The 23,292-nt window shown below is 34.4% G+C and overlaps 1 protein-coding gene and 1 pseudogene across 1 annotated transcript; both read right to left on the bottom strand.

The window, feature by feature from the left end:
• Positions 1 to 8,684: 8,684 nt before the first annotated feature.
• Positions 8,685 to 9,884, bottom strand: LOC149261062 (cytochrome P450 750A1 pseudogene; annotated as a pseudogene).
• A 5,261-nt stretch (positions 9,885 to 15,145) lies between these two features.
• LOC149261061 (cytochrome P450 750A1-like) lies at positions 15,146 to 19,262 on the bottom strand. The gene is made up of 4 exons (XM_089367510.1): positions 19,254 to 19,262; positions 18,981 to 19,111; positions 15,923 to 16,067; positions 15,146 to 15,673 (listed from the first exon to the last, which is right to left on the bottom strand). The coding sequence occupies exons 1-4, from the start codon at positions 19,260 to 19,262 to the stop codon at positions 15,146 to 15,148; spliced, it is 813 nt and encodes a 270-aa protein (XP_089223636.1).
• Between the last annotated feature and the right edge of the window lie 4,030 nt (positions 19,263 to 23,292).

Raw genomic sequence — 23,292 nt, 5'->3', positions numbered from 1 at the left:
ATATATATATATATAGAGAGAGAGAGAGAGAGAGAGAGAGAGAGAGAGAGAGAGAGATATAAACACAAACCATTTCAACTATTATTGTTGAAAAAATTGTAGGAATTTGCACCCAAATGTAGTAGTGAGATGTGTGGATTTTTTTAAGAATAGAATGATGGAAGGAAAAGGAAGCCAATAAGGATGAAATTTATCATTTGAAATATGATGAATTTTTTTTGTGGATATATCATATCAATGTTCTAAATCAATGAATTCAAACAATTGACCTTTCACAAACAAGTAATGCTCCTTATTTTGTTCAACTGGGTACTAAAAAATTTATGTGGCCATGAAAATCAAATATTATTTTTTTCCATGAGTTAAAGAAAATAAGGTTGATTATGTTGAAATATGCTTTGATTTTCAAAGGATTAAGTTTGAGCATCAACATCTAGTAAGAAAGTTACACCCTTCAAGCATACCTGAATGGACATGGAAATTTGTTTTCTATATTTTATCACGAAAAAGGATATCTTTGGTCAATTTTTGGTAGTGGATTGATTAACTAGAGTAGTTCACTTCATTCTAGTAAATGTTGCTTATGGAGAATTATAGAGCATGAGATATTGATCATATATCTATTGGAGAGATGATCAAATTGCATAGAATTCCAAATATCATTGTGTCAAATAGAAATCCAAAATTTACTTCTAAATTTTGGAAAAGAAAATAAAACTAGATCCAAAGTAAAGTTCCAAGTTAATAAGGAAGTAGTGAAACCAAATAGTAGTTCCATGAGGTTTAGAAAGTGGAGGATGTTAGTTCAAAGGTACTATAAACCTCTTGAGATCATGGAGAAAATTGGTTTAGTCATTCAAAAATTAGCATTACCATGAAATCTATCTATACACAATGTATTTTATGTGTTCTTTTTTAAAGATAAATTATGATCGTAGTCATGTTATGGACTTTATGAATATTTAAATGGATCCCATACAGTGTGTTCCACATAGTGCCTCTAGAGATTGTGGGTACTAAGCAATAACACCTATAAACAAAATGCTAAACTAGGTCTAAATCAAATGAAGGAACTATACAAAGGTTGATGATGGGAGATGCCTTTCAAGATGAGGGAAATTTACCCTTATGTTTAATGTTGATTATATCTAAGGAAAAATATTCCGGGGGGAGTTGTAGCAACCCATTTTAGACTTTATCACTTAAAATTATATGCCCTCATCCATCAAGGCTAATTATTTTGATCTAACATTTATTTTGATGCTTTATCTATGATGCATTTTGATGCACATGTATGGTCCTAAACGACTTATGTTTTGATGTTCATTTAGTTGATTGTGATTAAGATGATGTTTTAATCCACCTTAGATTATATTTATGAGTTGATGTTATGACATGACATTATATTCAATGATTTTATATGCACATGATTATTAATAGAATGAAATGATGTATGATTAATGATGTGTTATCTATTAATTTCCTAGTTTTGGCACCCATATTAACTAGGGTTAGATATTGAGATGAACCAATAAGTTACTATTAGGAACTTGTGAATATTATATATGTTACTGAGAACTACAAGACATTGAATTAAATTGATTTGATTAACTAGTAATGACATTATTCAAATGCTAGGAGAAACCTAAATTTTTTTATTATTAGCTTTAACTATTGACGATAAGGTGTGCCTAGGAAAATGGGACTCTTGCTGACGTCTACTATTATTAACATAAGTGACTTCACATTTCTTAAGTGAAATTTTAATGTGGAACTATAATAAATTAAAAGTAATTTATTGTTATAAAGTTCCTTTATAAGGGATTTATCCTTGAGGACTAATGATATAACCTGTTGGGGAGGAGGGAGGGTGTGGGTGGTACATCTAGGACTTTATTAGTGATGACCCAACCTTAATCTACTTATACATATATTTTTAAAAAGTATAGATTCTATTAGGAGGTTGAACCTATGTTTGGACAACAATGGGATTTATGCTAGCTTACTAGGGAAATTGCTACTATGTAAAGTTTTTCTTTAGCATTTGTCACATTTTGAGAAATCCTAGTTTCCTTTTTAAAGGGTTGGAAAGGAAGAGTTGGCTATGAACAATTGTGACAATTTGGAATATATTGTCTACTAGAATTTATTGTTGTCATTGGTATGTGATTTTAGGAAGTACCACTAACCTAGTTCCTATTTGTTTTTTTTGGCGACATAGGGAGCCTAGTGATGGTGAAGAACACAATAGCTAGAAGAGGGTAGTCCTTTGTCACACCATATTACTATGTGGAGGTGTTAATTTCTTTTAGTGATTTCATCAAACATTTAGGCAATGCTAGTAGCAATTAGATTAATGTGCATGACAAATATAATGCAGACCTAGACAAAACAATCATGGAATGAAAAGATAATAATCTATTCTTCTTAATTTAAAGTAACCACAAATATATATATATATATATATATATATATATATATATATAACAATTGAGATTTAAAAGTTTTTTAAAGATGTTGAATGTGTAATTAATTTTCCATTCAACAAGAAGTTAATATATGGCATTTAAGATTTCTTAGAAAAATAATATAAATAAATTTAATATTTTATGTAAAATTTAATCTAAATATTTTAGAATATTAAAACTTAATTAAAAATTGTATAATTATTTTATTAATATTTTTTTGGTTTCAATAGTTTAAAATATTAAAATTTAATTATTAAATAGAAAATTAATATTTTTTATTTATTACGCCGTAAGGCGTTTCCCTTTGGAATGAATTGACCCAGCTGACACCGTGTCCTATTGTTAACCGTTGATTTGTGGTGTTAGACGATATAACAAAGTGTGATCGTTGATCGTGGGAAGCCGAAGATCGTGGGAAGCCGAACGATTAAAAGCAGTTTTCCTGTTTGTATTCCTTCCTTCTGCCCTGCGCGCTGGTTAGTTTATTCCTTATGGTTCCACTAGGTATTATTTTCTTTATATGCACCGACTTCTTAAATGAGATCCGTTTGCTTTTTCTGCTTTTCCGCCCGTTTGTCATCTTTCAATTTTCTGGCTTCTTCTGGTTTCTTCAAGACTATTTTTCGGATTTTCTTGAATCTATCAATCTGATTAATAGTCAACAGTCGCGGCAGTTGTTTTCAGGAAGAACAAGAGGATAAAGAATGAGGATAAAGAGAAACGGAGTAGCAGTCAGTGTGCTACAGGCTTTTGCATCGGCAATTGCTTGCTTTATAGCAATTGAACTGTATTGACACAGTATTATCATGGCCTCATCTCAGACTCAGGAAATGGACATAGATGATGAAGATTCAATGCTCTTTATTAGGAAGCCGCTCATCTTTGTCAGAACGAACAGAAAACCCCCTTTGTTTGGGGGCAGAGCCAATGCGAATGCCTGTCAAGATGTGAGTATTGGCAACTACTTCTGCTTTATTTTGGTTTTAAAGTGTGTTCTTTAAACTTTGATTGCAAGAAGCTGGACTGCGAGAAATGGCCCTAATAAGCACTTTGTTTGGAATTCTTTGCTCTGAGTATTGGCAACTTCTTCAGCTTTACTTTAGTTTTGAAGTGTTTTCTTTAAACTTTGATTACAAGCAGCTTCACTGGGAGAAATGGCCCTAATAAACACTTTTGTTGGAAATCTTTGTTGTGAGTATTGACAACTTCTTCTGCCTTGTTATAGTTTTGAAGTGTATTCTTTAAATTTTGATTACAAGAAGCTTGACGGGGAGAAATTGTCCTAATAATCATTTTTTATTAGAATTCTTTGCTGTGTGCAATGGCAACTTCTGCTTTATTTTAGTTTTGAAGCGTATTCTTTAAATTTTGATTACAAGAAGCTTGACTGGGAAAAATTTCCCCATTAAGCACTTATGTTGGAATTCTTTGCTGTGAGTATTGGCAACTTCTGCTTTATTTTAGTTTTGAAGTGTATTCTTTAAATTTTGATTACAAGAAGCTTGACTAGGAGAAATTGCCGTAATAAGCATTTTTGGTGGAATTCTTTGCTGCGAGTATTGGCAGCTTCTTCTGATTTATTTTAGTTTTGAAGTGTATTAAAGTTTGATTACAAAAAGCTTGCGTGAGAAAAATTTCCCTAATAAGCACTTTTGTTGTAATTCTTTGTTGTGAGTATTGGCAACTTCTTCTGCTTTATTTTAGTCTTGAAGTGCATTCTTTAAATTTTGATTACAAGAAGCTTGATTGGGAAAAATTTCCCAAATAAGCACTTTTGCTGGAATTCTTTGCTGTGAGTATTTGCAGCAACTTTTGCTTTATTTTAGTTTCGAAGTGTATTCTTTAAATTACAAGAAGCTTGACCGGGAGAAATGGCCCTAATAAGAACTTTTGCTGGAATTCTTCGCTGTTATGATGGATAGATTGATTAAATATTCGGTTGTTTGTTTTACAGGAGGAGAAACCGAGAGCCAAAGAGTCTCCTGGTGAAGGTGGGCTGAGAGAAACTGAAGGGAAGAGAGGGGTAGTGGACAGGGAGGACAGATCTCCAAGCCCGGAATACCAAATTAAAGCGGGTGAATTCGGGTCTCCAAGGACTCCCTTCTCTGCTGCTATACCACCTATTCTCGAGTGTCCAGATCCTCCTAGTGTTAGGTAAGGTATCGATTTTCACATCGAATCTTTTTCCTGTTAATTGTTTGCTTACACCGCGTTCGAATTGGAAGTGGCTCAGCGAGGAGCTCGTTGCAGTTGCCGAGTCGCAGATCCTATTTTCTTTCCCCTCATTTATTTGTATATTTATCCTAATAATATAGGAGTTTAAATCCGCCCAATTCCCATTGATGTGGTAAACTAAGATTTGTAGTATCATTACTTATTTTTGGATCTATCCAATAGGTTAGTCCACAGAGGAGAAACGGAAATGTTAGACAGAGAATTTCCTCGAGACCCGGAACTTATGGAAAAATGTTGTTAGACAGGGAATTTTCGTGAGCCCTAGAACTTGGTCAATAACATTTTTTCTTCATATTCGTGCTTCAAAACTTCTAGGTACGAATTTTCAATGTCCACCCTTAGCAGGGATGCTCCTATTTCATTCTGGAAGGTGTCAAAACTGCCTGTGTATCTCTGCCCAAATCATAGTTTAAAAAGAGTGGTTTCATATTGAATAGGATTCAAAAACTTATAACCTTTTTGTTAAAGATTGTTAGGTTCATTATAATTGCATTTAGAATAGATAGTAACAGGTCTGGGGAAGTGCGTTTCAAATTTGTCTTGATTTACATGGCTACTTTTATTCCACTCTGTATCTTTGTAAAAATATTACGTTAATAAAAATAGTTTCAAATTGAATAGGAATTCAAAAGTTTATAACTTTCTTGCTGAAAATTGATAAATTCTTTATAACTGTATTCAGCAGATTTGCCTTAAAGGCAGATCATAGCTCTGTCCCCTCAAAACAACCGACATGAATACATCGATATGGTGGTCCCAGCCTTGTCACCACTTCTTTCTGATTCAATTCCATTCTGAAGAGGTCAAAACTACCTGTGTCTTTGTCCAAATCTTAGTTTAAATAGAACAGTTCCATATTGAATAGAATTCAAGAGCTTATAACCTTACTGAAAATTGTTGGATCCTTTACAGCTGCAATAAGAACCGATAGTAGCATGTCTTGGGAAATCCTGTTGCAAATATTCTGTGTATGAATTGTCAATGTCTTGACTGAAGCCATTCCACTCTGGAAGAAGTCAAAAGCTACCTGTGTGTTTCTGTAATAGTTTAAAATTAAATAGAATTCAAAAACTTCTTATAATTTTTTTTTGTTTGTGAAAATCGTTAGATTTTTTTTATATATAGAGGATTGTAGAATATATATATATATATATATATATATATATATATATATATATATATATTCCTCTCTCTTCTCTTTTTCCGGAAAAAAGAGGAAGCAACGCTCACTGGTAGATATCAAGATGGATATGGTTGCTGCTTCTCACTGTGCCTTATTGCTTTCATAGGTGCACAACTTCGTTCACCGCCTTTAGACTTGCAGGTATTTCTAAAACTTGTTTTCCATTAAAATAATAATGGATCGAACACTATATGCAGTGAATTATTGTTTTATGTTCAAGATAATGGATAGCCTTTAATATTTTTAAGTTCTGGCTGGTAGCTATCTGCTTTTTGGATAAATCTTATATTTATTTAGATGTCAGGATTGATATCCATGTTACTTCTTTCATAGGTGCACAACTTCATTCACCGCCTTTAGACATGCAGGGATTTATGAAACTTGTTTTCCATAAAGATAATGGATCAAACACTATATGCATTGAATTATTGTTTTATGTTCAACATGATGGATAGTCTTTAATATTTTTATTTTCTAGTTGGTAGCTATCTGTCAATGTCTCACCTTGCTTAACAAGGCTAATCTCATTCCATTATGGAAGAGGTCAATAACTATCTGCCTACCTGTGTCTCTGTAAATCTTAGTTTAAGAAAGAACTAATTTCATTTTGAATAGAATTCAAAAACTTAGAACCTTTTTATTGAAGACTCTGAAATATGCTTATGATTATATTAAAAACAGATACTAAAAGGTCTGCATTAAGAAAATATATTTTCTATCAGGGATTGTTCTTGGTTATGTCAAGAGCAGCAAAGCTGTCTAGATGGATATGGACGTTGCTCCTTAGCCTAAGGAATTACTAATTTCATATATGCACAGCTTCATTCACAACCTTTGGACTTGTATGTATTTTTTTTCTTTTTCTATCAGGATAGTGGATGATGGATGGAGACTATACAATGGATTATTGTTATTTCTCAAGATAATTGATAGGTTTGGTTGTCTTTATAAATGTTATGGTTATTATCCATGAATTTTTTAATCAATTTTATATTTTATTTATTGTAGTAATGAGTTTAAAGCAGCGAATCATAGATGCAGAAAGATAATTTATATTTGAGTTATTTACCACTAAAATTTATTTGTGTGTTTTTTTAAGTAATAGAACACTTCCAATCCGCCTCAGTGATGTAGTGAACGAAAATTTGTATTATCATTTGCTTCTGAATCTCTACAATGCTTAGTGCAGAGAGGAGAAACGAAAATGTTAGAGAGAGCATGGAAAAATGTTAGACAGTATTTTCGTGACAAGTAGAACTTAGTCAGGAAAATTTTTCCTTCATATTCGTGCTTCAAATCTTCCAAGTACGAATTTTCAATGTCCCCCTTAAAAGGGTTGTTCCCATTCCATTCTGGAAGAAGTCAAAACGGTCTATGTTTCTTTGCCCAAATCTTAGTTTAGAGAGTGGTTTCATATTGAATAGGATTCAAAAGCTTATAACCTTCTTGTTAAATATTTCTAGATTCATTATAATTGCATTTAGAACATATTATTCCATTCGGGAAGATGAAAAAAACTAATTGTATCTTTCTAAAAAATCTAAAATTAATAAAATTCAAAAGTTTATAACCTTCTCTTTGAAAATTGATACATTCTTTACCACAGTCACACTTGCCCAGGGAAGACACAAGGAGAATCTTTCCCTCCCAATTTCTAATGGCAGCGTCATAGATGCCAAACTCATTATTAGACCTTTAAGAGACTAGTTGTATCTGAAGCCCATTCTTGAAAACAAGCAGTCCACTTTTTGACAAAATCCATATTTTCAGACAAATGGAATAGCTCCTTTTTTGTACTCTATATTGCTGGCAATTGTACAACTTTTTACATGACACGGTCTTCAGAATTTTGCGAAATATGTCAGAATATACTTAAGACATCCGATACCTTTAAGAGTATCGCCTAGGTTGGAGGGTGGGACATTTCCGACAAAACAATGACCTGCACGAAATAGGGGGGCCCTGGAGTAGCGCTAAACAATAAGGACTACGGATAAATAGGTAGGGGTGCGCGACGTCCTACCAGCAAAAGCGTTGGGCGTACTTAGCCAAACCAAAAAGCGATGTGTACCCAGCTGTACATGGGAAGAGGTGGTTTCAGGGTACTTCATAAGGCAAGGGCTAACCAGCCTGCCATAGGGCATTAAATGCCTAGGAATATGCATGCTCTATAACAAAATAACACCCAGTATTTACTTTTAATTTAGGTACCGGGGATGGAAACGATACTCCCTTGCTACTGAAAGAAGGACAGAATGTCTTCAAGTTTTATGCCAGTGGGCGCCGATATTGCCAGGGCTGGTAGCTATCTGCTTTTTGGATAAATCTTATATTTATTTAGATGTCAGGATTGATATCCATGTTACTTCTTCTTTCATAGGTGCACAACTTCATTCACCACCTTTAGACATGTAAGGATTTCTGAAACTTGTTTTCCATAAAGATAATGGATCAAACACTATATGCATTGAATTATTGTTTTATGTTCAAGATGATGGATAATCTTTAATATTTTTATTTTCTGGTTGGTAGCTATCTGTCAATGTCTCACCTTGCTTAACAAGGCTAATCTCATTCCATTCTGGAAGAGGTCAAAGACCTTCCTTCCTTATCTTTGGAAAAGCAAAGAGCGGAAAATGGCTTGATATAGAAGACCCACCTTCTGTCATATCCAGCTCTAATGGATCACCATCTACTCTCCAGTCAAAAGAGTGCAGCAGCTGAGCTAGTGCAAGGTCAATCATGGAAACAGCCATGGCGGCCCCTGGGCACCCTCTCCTCCCTACTGAGAAGGGAAGCTACCTGAAATTTGATTGACCTGTCACTAAATCCATAACATGGTCATGCTCACCCAATTCATGCATGAATCTCTCCGGCTTGAAAACCAAAGCATCCACCCCCCACACATTGGGATCCCTTCCAATAGTCCACACATTCACGATTACTATTGTTTTTTTAGGTATATTGTATCCGCATACGCTCGCGGTCTCTACATATTCATGGGGAATCGCTAGAGGCCCCGTTGGATGTAATCGCAGCGTCTCTTTCACAACACATTGAAGGAACTTCATCCTTCCCACATCAGATCCATTTATTTTGCCACGTTTTCCGACACAAGATTCTATTTCTTGCTGCAACTTTTTCAGGACATGGGGATGTCTGAGCAGCTCACTCATTGCCCATTCTAATGTGGATGCCGACGTCTCCATTCCAGCGATGAGTATGTCCTGTACAAACCAATTTGAAAACAGTTTATGTTGTCAATTAAAAATCAATGTAATATTGAATTGCTGAAGTTAATTTATTTGCATGTAGATTCAGGGGGTTCTTGGGAATATTTTGAAATTTGAAGGACAGGGCAGAGTGTGGTAAAGAGGGATGTCAATTATGTGACCTTCCAATAGATTTCCTAAATTTACAATAAAAAAGAATCGATTTAGCTGTTTAACTCGATTTAAGATTTCCTATCTACATACAAACATAATCAATTTAACTGCTTCCCGTTTGGCTTTGGTGTCTCCCTTTATATCATTGTTATCAGCTGTCATCTGCAGCAACACATCCACGAAATCTTTAACATGCTCTGCCTCTGCCTCTGCCGGTCCCTCGCTGTGGCCGTCGCTGGAGTAAGGAATAATTTAATGACTTTTGAGATACACGTGGTCTTGTAGTACATCACGATTGTGGGAAGAGGTCATGCTGGCGGAGAGCAATGATATTCATGGAAGCAATTTATTTCAATACCAGAACTATCTATGCAATAATCTTATCTTAGCGTCTTATTTTTCAAGTTTTCCCAATTGCGTATGCAGACAGTATGTTAAAAATGACAATATGTTAAAAATGAACGTAATAAAAGCGAGCACTGGTTAAATATTGTCCAGGTGTGACAAGATGTCCTGCATTACATTCCGTATATCTGTATATTCTGTATCTTTGAAGTCTGGACAACTATCACAATTTGCAAGTTGCCGTATATCCATATATTCTGTATACATTCTGTATATCCGTATATTCTGTATCTTTGAAGTTTGGACAACTATCACAATTTGCAAGTTGCCATATATCTGTATATTCTGTATCTTTGAAGTCTGGACAACTATCACAATTTGCAAGTTGCAACTAAGGTTTCGTATATCTGTATATTCTGTATCTTTGAAGTCTGGACAACTATCACAATTTGCAAGTTGCAACTAAGGTGCATTGAATATGCTTCGATGTACTTTTACAGTCATTATCATTAATAAAACAAAACAAGTACATGAGATATCGTTGACATCCATGTGGGATATATTAAAATATAATTGAAAGTGCTAAATGGTGTTTTTAAAAGTTGTTTATTAATGATATCAATAAAAAAATAGTGACCAAGTACATGACATATCGTTGACATTCATGTGGGATAATTTAAAATATAATTGAAAGTGCAAAATGGTATTTTTAGAAGTTGTTTATTTAGATTTCTGTTTAATTAATAATATTTCATCTATATTAAATGTATTATAATTATTAATAATTAAAAAATAAAATAACAATTATTATAATTTCTAAAGTTATGAGAATATTTCATAGTACCCACTCATACATAACTTACTCTATATAATTTGGCACATTATTGCATACTTTTTTTGTTAGTTTACTACATATTTTAAAAATAATTATTTTAAATATTACAATGACTTATTAAAAATTGAAATTTAAGAAAAATGATCTTAGCATGCATTATTTGAACAAAATATTGCAGCTTGAAGACTCTTTTATGTGATATGTCTTAGCCCTATTCAAAGTTGTAAAGTGTGTTTTTTGATGATCTCCTTGTTACTAGTGGTAATGCTTCAAAGGACAAGGGAAGTGCTTTGATAGACAACAAGATGGGGCAAATGAATGGATAGAACTTTTGCTGGAATTCTTCGCTGTTATGATGGATAGATTGATTAAATATTCGGTTGTTTGTTTTACAGGAGGAGAAACCGAGAGCCAAAGAGTCTCCTGGTGAAGGTGGGCTGAGAGAAACTGAAGGGAAGAGAGGGGTAGAGGACAGGGAGGACAGATCTCCAAGCCCGGAATACCAGATTAAAGCGAGTAAATTTGGGTCTCCCAGGACTCCCTTCTCTTCTGCTATACCACCTATTCTCGAGTGTCCAGATCCTCCTAGTGTTAGGTAAGGTATCGATTTTCACATCGAATCTTTTTCCTGTTAATTGTTTTCTTACACCACGTTCGAATTGGAAGTGGCTCAGCGAGGAGCTCGTTGCAGTTGCCAAGTCGCAGATCCTATTTTCTTTCCCCTCATTTATTTATATATTTATCCTAATAATATAGGAGTTTAAATCCGCCCAATTCCCATTGATGTGGTAAACGAAGATTTGTAGTGTCGTTACTTACTTTTGGATCTATCCAATAGGTTAGTCCACAGAGGAGAAACGAAAATGTTAGACAGAGAATTTCCTCGAGACCTGGAACTTATGGAAAAGCGTTGTTAGGCAGGGAATTTTCGTGAGCCCTAGAACTTGGTCAATAACATTTTTTCTTCATATTCGTGCTTCAAAACTTCTAGGTACGAATTTTCAATGTCCACCCTTAACAGGGATGCTCCTATTTCATTCTGGAAGGTGTCAAAACTGCTTGTGTATCTCTGCCCAAATCATAGTTTAAAAAGAGTGGTTTCATATTCAATAGGATTCAAAAACTTATAACCTTTTTGTTAAAGATTGTTAGATTCATTATAATTGCATTTAGAACAGATAGTAACAGGTCTTGGGAAGCGTGTTTCAAATTTTTCTTGATTTACATGGCTGCTTTTATTCCACTCTGTATCTTTGTAAAAATATTACGTTAATAAAAATAGTTTCAAATTGAATAGGAATTCAAAAGTTTATAACTTTCTTGCTGAAAATTGATAAATTCTTTATAACTGTATTCAGCAGATTTGCCTTAAAGGCAGATCATAGCTCTGTCCCCTCAAAACAACCGATATGAATACATCGATATGGTGGTCCCAGCCTTGTCACCACTTCTTTCTAATTCAATTCCATTATGAAGAGGTCAAAACTACCTGTGTCTTTGTCCAAATCTTAGTTTAAATAGAATAGTTCCATATTGAATAGAATTCAAGAGCTTATAACCTTACTGAAAATTGTTGGATCCTTTACAACTGCAATAAGAACCGATAGTAACATGTCTTGGGAAATCCTGTTGCAAATATTCTGTGTATGAATTGTCAATGTCTTGACTGAAGCCATTCCACTCTGGAAGAAGTCAAAAGATACCTGTGTGTTTCTGTAATAGTTTAAAATTAAATAGAATTCAAAAACTTCTTATAATTTTTTTTTTGTTTGTGAAAATCGTTAGATTTTTTTATATATAGAGGATTGTAGAATATATATATATATATATATATATATATATATATATATATATATATATATATATATATATATATATATATATATATATATATATATATATATATATCTTCTCTTTTTCCGGAAAAAAAGAGGAAGCAACGCTCACTGGTAGATATCAAGATGGATATGGTTGCTGCTTCTCACTGTGCCTTATTGCTTTCATAGGTGCACAACTTCGTTCACCGCCTTCAGACTTGCAGGTATTTCTAAAACTTGTTTTCCATTAAAATAATAATGGATCGAACACTATATGCAGTGAATTATTGTTTTATGTTCAAGATAATGGATAGCCTTTAATATTTTTAAGTTCTGGTTGGTAGCTATCTGCTTTTTGGATAGATATTATATTTATTTAGGTGTCAGGATTGATATCCATGTTACTTCTTTCATAGGTGCACAACTTCATTCACCGCCTTTAGACATGCAGGGATTTATGAAACTTGTTTTCCATAAAGATAATGGATCAAACACTATATGCATTGAATTATTGTTTTATGTTCAACATGATGGATAGTCTTTAATATTTTTATTTTCTGGTTGGTAGCTATCTGTCAATGTCTCACCTTGCTTAACAAGGCTAATCTCATTCCATTCTGGAAGAGGTCAATAACTACCTGCCTACCTGTGTCTCTGTAAATCTTAGTTTAAAAAAGAACTAATTTCATTTTGAATAGAATTCAAAAACTTAGAACCTTTTTATTGAACACTCTGAAATATGCTTATGATTATATTAAAAATAGATACTAAAAGGTCTGCATTAAGAAAATATATTTTCTATCAGGGATTGTTCTTGGTTATGTCAAGAGCAGCAAAGCTGTCTAGATGGATATGGACGTTGCTCCTTAGCCTAAGGAATTACTAATTTCATATATGCACAGCTTCATTCACAACCTTTGGACTTGTATGTATTTTTTTTCTTTTTCTATCAGGATAGTGGATGATGGATGGAGACTATACAATGGATTATTGTTATTTCTCAAGATAATTGATAGGTTTGGTTGTCTTTATAAATGTTATGGTTATTATCCATGAATTTTTTAATCGATTTTATATTTTATTTATTGTAGTAATGAGTTTAAAGCAGCGAATCATAGATGCAGAAAGATAATTTATATTTGAGTTATTTACCACTAAAATTTATTTGTGTGTTTTTTTAAGTAATAGAACACTTCCAAGCGAATCATAGATGCAGAAAGATAATTTATATTTGAGTTATTTACCACTAAAATTTATTTGTGTGTTTTTTTAAGTAATAGAACACTTCCAATCCGCCTCAGTGATGTAGTGAACGAAAATTTGTATTATCATTTGCTTCTGAATCTCTACAATGCTTAGTGCAGAGAGGAGAAACAAAAATGTTAGAGAGAGCATGGAAAAATGTTAGACAGAGTATTTTCGTGACAAGTAGAACTTAGTCAGGAAAATTTTTCCTTCATATTCGTGCTTCAAATCTTCCAGGTACGAATTTTCAATGTCCCCCTTAAAAGGATTGTTCCCATTCCATTCTGGAAGAAGTCAAAATGGTCTATGTTTCTTTGCCCAAATCTTAGTTTAGAGAGTGGTTTCATATTGAATAGGATTCAAAAGCTTATAACCTTCTTGTTAAATATTTTTAGATTCATTATAATTGCATTTAGAACAGATTATTCCATTCGGGAAGATGAAAAAAACTAATTGTATCTTTCTAAAAAATCTAAAATTAATAAAATTCAAAAGTTTATAACCTTCTCTTTGAAAATTGATACATTCTTTACCACAGTCACACTTGCCCAGGGAAGACACAAGGAGAATCTTTCCCTCCCAATTTCTAATGGCAGCGTCATAGATGCCAAACTCATTATTAGACCTTTAAGAGACTAGTTGTATCTGAAGCCCATTCTTGAAAACAAGCAGTCCACTTTCTGACAAAATCCATATTTTCAGACAAATGGAATAGCTCCTTTTTTGTACTCTATATTGCTGGCAATTGTACAACTTTTTACATGACACGGTCTTCAGAATTTTGTGAAATATGTCAGAATATACTTAAGACATCCGATACCTTTAAGAGTATCGCCTAGGTTGGAGGGAGGGATATTTCCGACAAAACAATGACCTGCACGAAATAGGGGGGCCCTGGAGTAGCGCTAAACAATAAGGACTACGGATAAATAGGTAGGGGTGCGCGACGTCCTACCAGCAAAAGCGTTGGGCGTACTTAGCCAAACCAAAAAGCGATGTGTACCCATTTGTACATGGGAAGAGGTGGTTTCAGGGTACTTCATAAGGCAAGGGCTAACCAGCCTGCCATAGGGCATTAAATGCCTAGGAATATGCATGCTCTATAACAAAATAACACCCAATCTTTACTTTTAATTTAGGTACCGGGGATGGAAACGATACTCCCTTGCTACTGAAAGAAGGATAGAATGTCTTCAAGTTTTATGCCAACGGGCGCCGATATTGCCAGGGCTGGTAGCTATCTGCTTTTTGGATAAATCTTATATTTATTTAGATGTCAGGATTGATATCCATGTTACTTCTTCTTTCATAGGTGCACAACTTCATTCACCGCCTTTAGACATGCAGGGATTTCTGAAACTTGGTTTCCATAAAGATAATGGATCAAACACTATATGCATTGAATTATTGTTTTATGTTCAAGCTGATGGATAGCCTTTAATATTTTTATTTTCTGGTTGGTAGCTATCTGTCAATGTCTCACCTTGCTTAACAAGGCTAATCTCATTCCATTTTGGAAGAGGTCAAAGACCTTCCTTCCTTATCTTTGGAAAAGCAAAGAGCGGAAAATGGCTTGATATAGAAGGCCCACCTTCTGTCATATCCAGCTCTTATGGATCATCATCTACTCCCTAGTCAAAAGTGTGCAGCAGCTCAGCTAGTGCAAGGTCAATCATGGAAACAGCCATGGCGGCCCCTGGGCACCCTCTCCTCCCTGTTGAGAAGGGAAGCATCCTGAAATTTGATTGACCTGTCACTAAATCCATAACATGGTCATGCTCACCCAATTCATGCATGAATCTCTCCGGCTTGAAAACCAAAGCATCCACCCCCCACACATTGGGATCCCTTCCAATAGTCCACACATTCACGATTACTATTGTTTTTTTAGGTATATTGTATCCGCATACGCTCGCGGTCTCTACAGATTCATGGGGAATCGCTAGTGGCCCCGTTGGATGTAATCGCAGCGTCTCTTTCACAACACATTGAAGGAACTTCATCCTTCCCACATCAGATCTGTTTACTTTGTCACGTTTTCCGACACAGGATTCTATTTCTTGCTGCAACTTTTTCAGGACATGGGGATGTCTGAGCAGCTCACTCATTGCCCATTCTAATGTGGATGCCGACGTCTCCATTCCAGCGATGAGTATGTCCTGTACAAACCAATGGGAAAACAGTTTATGTTGTCAATTAAAAATCAATGTAATATTGAATTGCTGAAGTTAATTTATTTGCATGTAGATTCAGGGGGTTCTTGGGAATATTTTGAAATTTGAAGGATAGGGCAGAGTGTGGTAAAGAGGGATGTCAATTATGTGACCTTCCAATAGATTTCCTAAATTTACAATAAAAAAGAATCGATTTAGCTGTTTAACTCGATTTAAGATTTCCTATCTATATACAAACATAATCAATTTAACTGCTTCCTGTTTGGCTTTGGTGTCTCCCTTTATATCATTGTTATCAGCGGTCATCTGCAGCAACACATCCACGAAATCTTTAACATGCTCTGCCTCTGCCTCTGCCGGTCCCTCGCTGTGGCCGTCGCTGGAGTAAGGAATAATTTAATGACTTTTGAGATACACGTGGTCTTGTAGTACATCACGATTGTTGGAAGAGGTCATGCTGGCTGAGAGCAATGATATTCATGGAAGCAATTTATTTCAATACCAGAACTATCTATGCAATAATCTTATCTTAGCGTCTTATTTGTCAAGTTTTCCCAATTGCGTATGCAGACAGTATGTTAAAAATGACAATATGTTAAAAATGAACGTAATAAAAGCGAGCACTGGTTAAATATTGTCCAGGTGTGACAAGATGTCCTGCATTACATTCCGTATATCTGTATATTCTGTATCTTTGAAGTCTGGACAACTATCACAATTTGCAAGTTACCGTATATCCATATATTCTGTATACATTCCGTATATCCGTATATTCTGTATCTTTGAAGTTTGGACAACTATCACAATTTGCAAGTTGCCGTATATCCGTATATTTTGTATCTTTGAAGTCTGGAAAACTATCACAATTTGCAAGTTGCAACTAAGGTTTCGTATATCTGTATATTTTGTATCTTTGAAGTCTGGACAACTATCACAATTTGCAAGTTGCAACTAAGGTGCATTGAATATGCTTCGATGTACTTTTACAGTCATTATCATTAATAAAACAAAACAAGTACATGAGATATCGTTGACATCCATGTGGGATAATTTAAAATATAATTGAAAGTGCTAAATGGTGTTTTTAAAAGTTGTTTATTAATGATATCAATAAAAAAATAGTGACCAAGTACATGACATATCGTTGACATTCATGTGGGATAATTTAAAATATAATTGAAAGTGCAAAATGGTATTTTTAGAAGTTGTTTATTTAGATTTCTGTTTAATTAATAATATTTCATCTATATTAAATGTATTATAATTATTAATAATTAAAAAATAAAATAACAATTATTATAATTTCTAAAGTTATGAGAATATTTCATAGTACCCACTCATACATAACTTACTCTATATAATTTGGCACATTATTGCATACTTTTTTTGTTAGTTTACTACATATTTTAAAAATAATTATTTTAAATATTACAATGACTTATTAAAAATTGAAATTTAAGAAAAATGATCTTAGCATGCATTATTTGAACAAAATATTGCAGCTTGAAGACTCTTTTATGTGATATGTCTTAGCCCTATTCAAAGTTGTAAAGTGTGTTTTTTGATGATCTCCTTGTTACTAGTGGTAATGCTTCAAAGGACAAGGGAAGTGCTTTGATAGACAACAAGATGGGGCAAATGAATGGAGCAAAAATGATGGGAATTGAATAAAATCAAGTGGTCAATTGAAGAAGAATGGGGTTCATATGAGGATGGGAATGCTCTTTTTGATGGCAGGTCACATCCATTGCAATAATTCGGATATAACGCACATCCACTCTAGGATTTAGTGTTTCTTGGCTCCATGATGAAAATAGTGAAGACAAAATACATGAAAATAATGACGACAAAATACATGTTAATATGTTACTTGTGTTCTTTGATGGAAGTTTTGTAATGAATGAATGAAATGTGTTCTTTGATGGAAGTTTTGTAATGAATGATTGAAAAATACATGGTGAGAGAAAAATGCATATTATGCTAATCAAGGAACGTTTTTCACTTGTTGAACTTGTAGTATACATGTTAATCTGTTACTTGTGTTCTTTGATGGAAGTTTTGTAATGAATGAATGAAATGTGTTCTTTGATGGAAGTTTTGTAATGAATGATTGAAAAATACATGGTGAGAGAAAAATGCATATTATGCTAATTAAGGAACGTTTTTCACTCGTTGAACTTGTAGTATTGAATTTAACACACTAACACTTTACAACAATGAACTAACAATCTTCATGATGAAAATGATAATATCAAAAGATTTATCTACATAATGAAAAAGGAAATATGGGATATTCCAATCACGTTCCGAGGCATTTTTTAAAATGTGGATGTGAGAAAAGGTTGTTGTGGAAGGTGTTGTTTTTATACGGGAAATTTCTTGATCATGGTTGTAATCTTAATGTTGATAGGTGGAAGGTGTTGTTTGTATATGGGAAATTTCCTGATCATGGTGTGTAATCCTAATGTTGATAGATATGTCTACTTTAAAATGTGGATTTGAGAAAGGTTGTTGTGGAAGGTGTTGTTTGTATATGGGAAATTTCCTGATCATTGTGTGTAATCCTAATGTTGATAGATATGTCTACTACGTGGTTCTAGTTAATGGGGCATTGATGTGAGCATTCAATATATTTATATTCTTTATCAAAGTATTTTTTTGTTGTATTTGCGTAATTCAGTTTATGCCTTACGCCGTTTCCTTTGCAACATTTGATGCAAATGCTAGTATATAATAAAATTAAATAATTTTTTGGATGAGCATGAAATATTGTTAAATAAGTCAAGTACAACAAAACTAATAACTAGAAGTAATGAATGAAATATTAGTTTTATAATATTATTAGAACTTTTAACTGATTCATTTAAAGAAGTTGCAAAAAGTAAAATAAGATGCAATTTTGTTTTTAAATTTAAAAGTAAAAGCAATGATATTTTTATGATAAAATTTTAAGTTATTTGAAAAATAAACCTTTATTAACCAATAATTAAAAAAATTAAAAAGAGTTTATTAAAATCTGGAAATAAATAACTTTTATTAAAAAATTTAAAATAATATATTTTTAATAAATATATTATTAATAAATTTTATTAACAAAAAGTCATTTTATTTTAAATAAAATTATTTTGACAGATATTATTTTAACTAAATAAATTAAAATCACACCATTAATATATTATGCGAATAAATAATAACAAAACCCCAGGTAAGAAGCCTCGTTAAACTACCCGATAAACCAATATTATTTTGCTGTACTCCATCAGACGGCCATACGTACTCTGTGGCAGCTTACCAAGTTAATCTGTCACGATTTACACACCCCTGACCATTTCCAGGAATACACTGGTGTCTGTACATATCAAAGTGAACAGAACACGCATTTATCGCTTTCAATTGTCCATCCTTTCCCTGTTTTACAGTTACCTGTCAGCGTCGAAACCGTTCATGTGAATTTCTGTAAGTCCAAAACGTATGCTTTCTCCAACAAATTTCAGAAACTATGGTCCATCGTCCAACTGTAAACTTCAACTGAATGGCGGAATAAATAGGTAAGGGACAGACAGACATTTGCCATTCCATATAGAAGAACCACTGAATAGTTTTGTAGCTAGTATGCAATGGAAGTCAAATTTGAAGCCAAAGAGATTGAGAATCAATGTCAATATGTAGCTGTTCTCCTAGCATTTAAGACCGAGAAGAAATGGGTATGGGCTTCAGCTTCAGCGGTTCATTTGCGTCGGACTCCGCGGTGACGAGCTCTGCAAATTCGACAACTTCGCTAACTCTCGCCTGCTGGCGGTTTCAAACACAGGGTTCCTCACAGGTTGCTCGAATCCATACGCAGACGACTTCCCCGCTGAATCCGAAAACCCTACAGGAAAATTTCTGATCTAATGTGGAGCGTAAACCCTGGGTGTCAGGCCGTCTGATGTGAAAGCTAGTTTTAGCCACAAGAACGGGGTTGCCTGAGGAATAACTTGAGAATTTGGTCTTCTATGTCTTTGACCATTTTCAGGTTGTAAGTTCAAAAATCGCAGAGGCCTGTGAGAAATTGGAGTTGCAGAGACATTTGTAATAAGAATGGGGGATTTGGTAGAAGAGGACAGCTGGCAGCTATTTGCTATTCATCCTTTTCAATTTCCATGATTCAGTTGGGGCTTACTCACGAGGTTCTTCTTGGGTTGTCCACGCTCAGGGAAAGTGTTCAACCTTCAACCAGTTCCTCTGCATCTACCTCCATGCAGCCCATTTCTCCAAGCACATAGGAATTTTTCATCAAAGAGCCCCTCTTTTCAATTTCCATGATTCAGTTGGGGCTTACTCACGAGGTTCTTCTTGGGTTGTCCACGCTCAGGGAAAGTGTTCAACCTTCAACCAGTTCCTCTGCATCTACCTCCATGCAGCCCATTTCTCCAAGCACATAGGAATTTTTCATCAAAGAGCCCCTCATAGTCGAACAAGAGGACACCTTTGCAGTATTAGAGAGATTTGTGGTGGAAGCAGAGGAAGAGGGTAGCTCTCTTTTTCGCATTGGGGTGGTTGGCAAGGGTGAAGTAGGAAAAACTCTCTTCCTCAAGATAGTCTTCACTAGTCCAAAGGTGAGAAATCTCTTTGGAGATGACTTATTGCTTTGGCTCACTGTCTCCAATAATCTATCTTTTACAAATCTTCGAAATGAACTGTATATGCAAATAGCCATGCTTACAAAGATAGAAATAGATAGAAATGAGTGTGATGAATATACAAAGATGTGGTTGAGTCAGATATTGTAGACTCAGAGGTTTGTTTTATTTTTGGATGACGTTTGGAGAGATGGTTCCTAGTTGATGGAGGAATTGGGTTTGCTGCTGCTAACCCACCACTCCAACTCCAGACTTGTTGTAAGTTAAAGAAATCACAGAGTCATGTTAGAAATTGGAGTTGCAGAGACATCTGTAATGATAATGGGGGATTTGGTAGAAGAGGACAGATGGTAGCTATTTTCTATTCATCATTTTCCATATTACAATGGAAAACTACCAGCAAATATAGATGAGAAAACGAAAAAGGTTGTGTGCGCCAACTGTGGAGGGCTTTCACTCGCTATTAAAGCCGTGTGGAGGGCAATGGCAGCCACAACTCGTCCACATGAGTGGGAATTGGCGGCCCAGAGGTTGCCAATATCTGACAGCCACGAGCAGGCAGACTCATCTCATCAATTGTATGATTGCCTACAGTTGAGTTACGATGCATTTGGCAATCACAGCGTTAACTTGCAATTGTCCTTTCCCTATGCAGCTGTTGCCTTCGCACAAGACCGAATTATTCAGGTGGAATATCATGTGCTTCCATTGCAACAATTCTTTATGGAGTGCAGCTTATAAGTGCCAATACCTTTACTCTTTTCTTTAGGCCGTGTCATTACAAAGGTCTTGAATAAGGAATGTAAACTAGAACAATATTATTTGATAATTTTTGTTGTTGCCAATTATTTCTCTGATTTCAACACAATTTGATATAATTCTTGGTAGCCCGTGTTGATCAACTTTTGAAAACAATCCTTCTCTACCTCAGGAAATCAAATTTCCTCACCAAAAGGGCAAGCCAAATTCATTCTCTTTAGAGATTGAATTGTCCAGATCTATGTAAATTGCCTCTTTTTGACAGATCACAGGAAGAGATCATATTGTTTATTGAACATCTGTGTGGATTACTGAACATATAGATATGTGAGCATTCACTCTGTGCATTTAGTTAGATCATCTGTTTCGTATGAGGCATGGCGTAATTTTTTTTTTAAGCATTGAATGCAAGAGATGAAGAGAATTCTCTAAAAATTTTGATGCTGGAGAGAGAGATACAAGCTCTCACGAATGAAAAAAACTACCTTATTCAAGAGGTTGAAGAATCTAATATCATAAAGACTGAACTTGAGAGTTGTGAAATAACTTTAGATGGCTATAAAATAGAGAGGAATGGTCTAGAAGCTTCTTTGTAGAGAGTTGGTGAAGAAAAAACCAAGTTGGAGGACGACCTTAGCTCACTGAAAGAAACATTGAGAAATTCAGATGTTGATGTGGATCTTTCAGTAAAATCTCAAACAATATTTCCTTGATCCCTCTTGATTCGTAAATATGTTTCGTTGCTGCAATAACTTTTCATCATTTGCTATTGAATGGTGAATATTGAAGCACACTTTCAGAAAAAGTCTAGACTAACATAGCTTTGATTGAAAAAATCACAGTTAAATTTACTTTCATAGGTGAAGGGAATAAAAGTTGACTAGCATTACTTACAAAGCAAACCATAAAATCTTGGGAAAAAATGATGGTCTTCTTATTAAAGTTGGCTTATCTCTGGTTATTATCCCTGAAATATTGCTGTATATTTTACAAAATGTTTGGAGGAGACACCTCTGTTTGAATCGAGAGACCTCTCTTCTTGCAGAATGTATTCGGGAAAGTTATCAACTCCGCAAACTTGATAATCTGGGTCAGTCTAAGAGAATCCATATTCTTGTTCAAATGCATATGGTTGTCTAATTGATGTTATTAGACTTTGATTCTACAGGCTGCTGTAATTTTCAAACATGTAAGTTGAACAATAAGCTCTGTTTTGAAAGATTCAACTTCTTCCATCGTGGTGAAGTCATACTAACATATTTGCAGCAATTATTTATGGAGTGCAGCTTATAAGTGCCAATATCTTTACTCTTTTCTTTAGGCCGTGTCATTACAAAGGTCTTGAATTATTTCTCCGATTTCAACACAATTTGATATCGTAGTCTACGGGTTGCTTCAATTAATCTGCGGACATTCATTTATAGACATTGGTAAAGTATCCAGTAGTTGATTTCAAAATTTGAAATACACCCATTACACTGGTAATGCCTCCTTCACGATCATACTTTTGTTAAACTACTGATTACTTTTTATTAGATCTGGATAGTGTCATTGTAACACTGAACTTGAGAGTTGTGAAATAACTTTAGATGGCTATAAAATAGAGAGGAATGGTCTAGAATCTTCTTTGCAAAGATTTGGTCAAGAAAAAACCAAATTGGAGGAGGACCTTAGCTCACTGAAAGAAACACTGGGAAATTCAGACGCTGATCTGGATACGCTGAAATGTTGTAAGGATGAGCTAGAGAGAACAATTGCATCCCTCGAGTTCACATTGGAGGACAAGCTTACTTAATTATCAACTCATTATGAGCAAATGAATACAGTGATGGAGCTTCGAAGTCAACCCAGTGAACTTGAGTGGAGGTTGCTAGAACAAGAATAAAAAACACAAGATATGGAACAATTGATAGTTTTGCAGAAAGATCTTCGACAGAAGGCAGAGGCAGAAGCATCTGAGTTGTGTGCTGAAAAGGACAATTAGAACAACATTTATCAGGTTTGCAATAATTAATACAAATTTCCAATGCAGATATTTCATTTGTTAAAAGGGAATGTGAAGGCAAGGTGCAAGAACTTATAACCCAATTGGATCTGTCAAATAAGGGACAAGAGGCATTATTGTGAAGGCTACAAGCTGATGGGATGATAATGAGCAGCTCATGAATAATGAAACAAAGTATATTCAAAGGAACCAAGAGTTGTGCAATAAAATTTTGATAT

This window comes from Pinus tabuliformis, chromosome 6 (assembly GCF_031772625.1).
Source record: "Pinus tabuliformis cultivar Carrire ecotype Pingquan chromosome 6, CPIR1, whole genome shotgun sequence".
In the NCBI taxonomy this organism is placed as follows: Eukaryota; Viridiplantae; Streptophyta; class Pinopsida; order Pinales; family Pinaceae; genus Pinus; species Pinus tabuliformis.
This window is presented reverse-complemented; position numbering and strand designations above follow the sequence as displayed.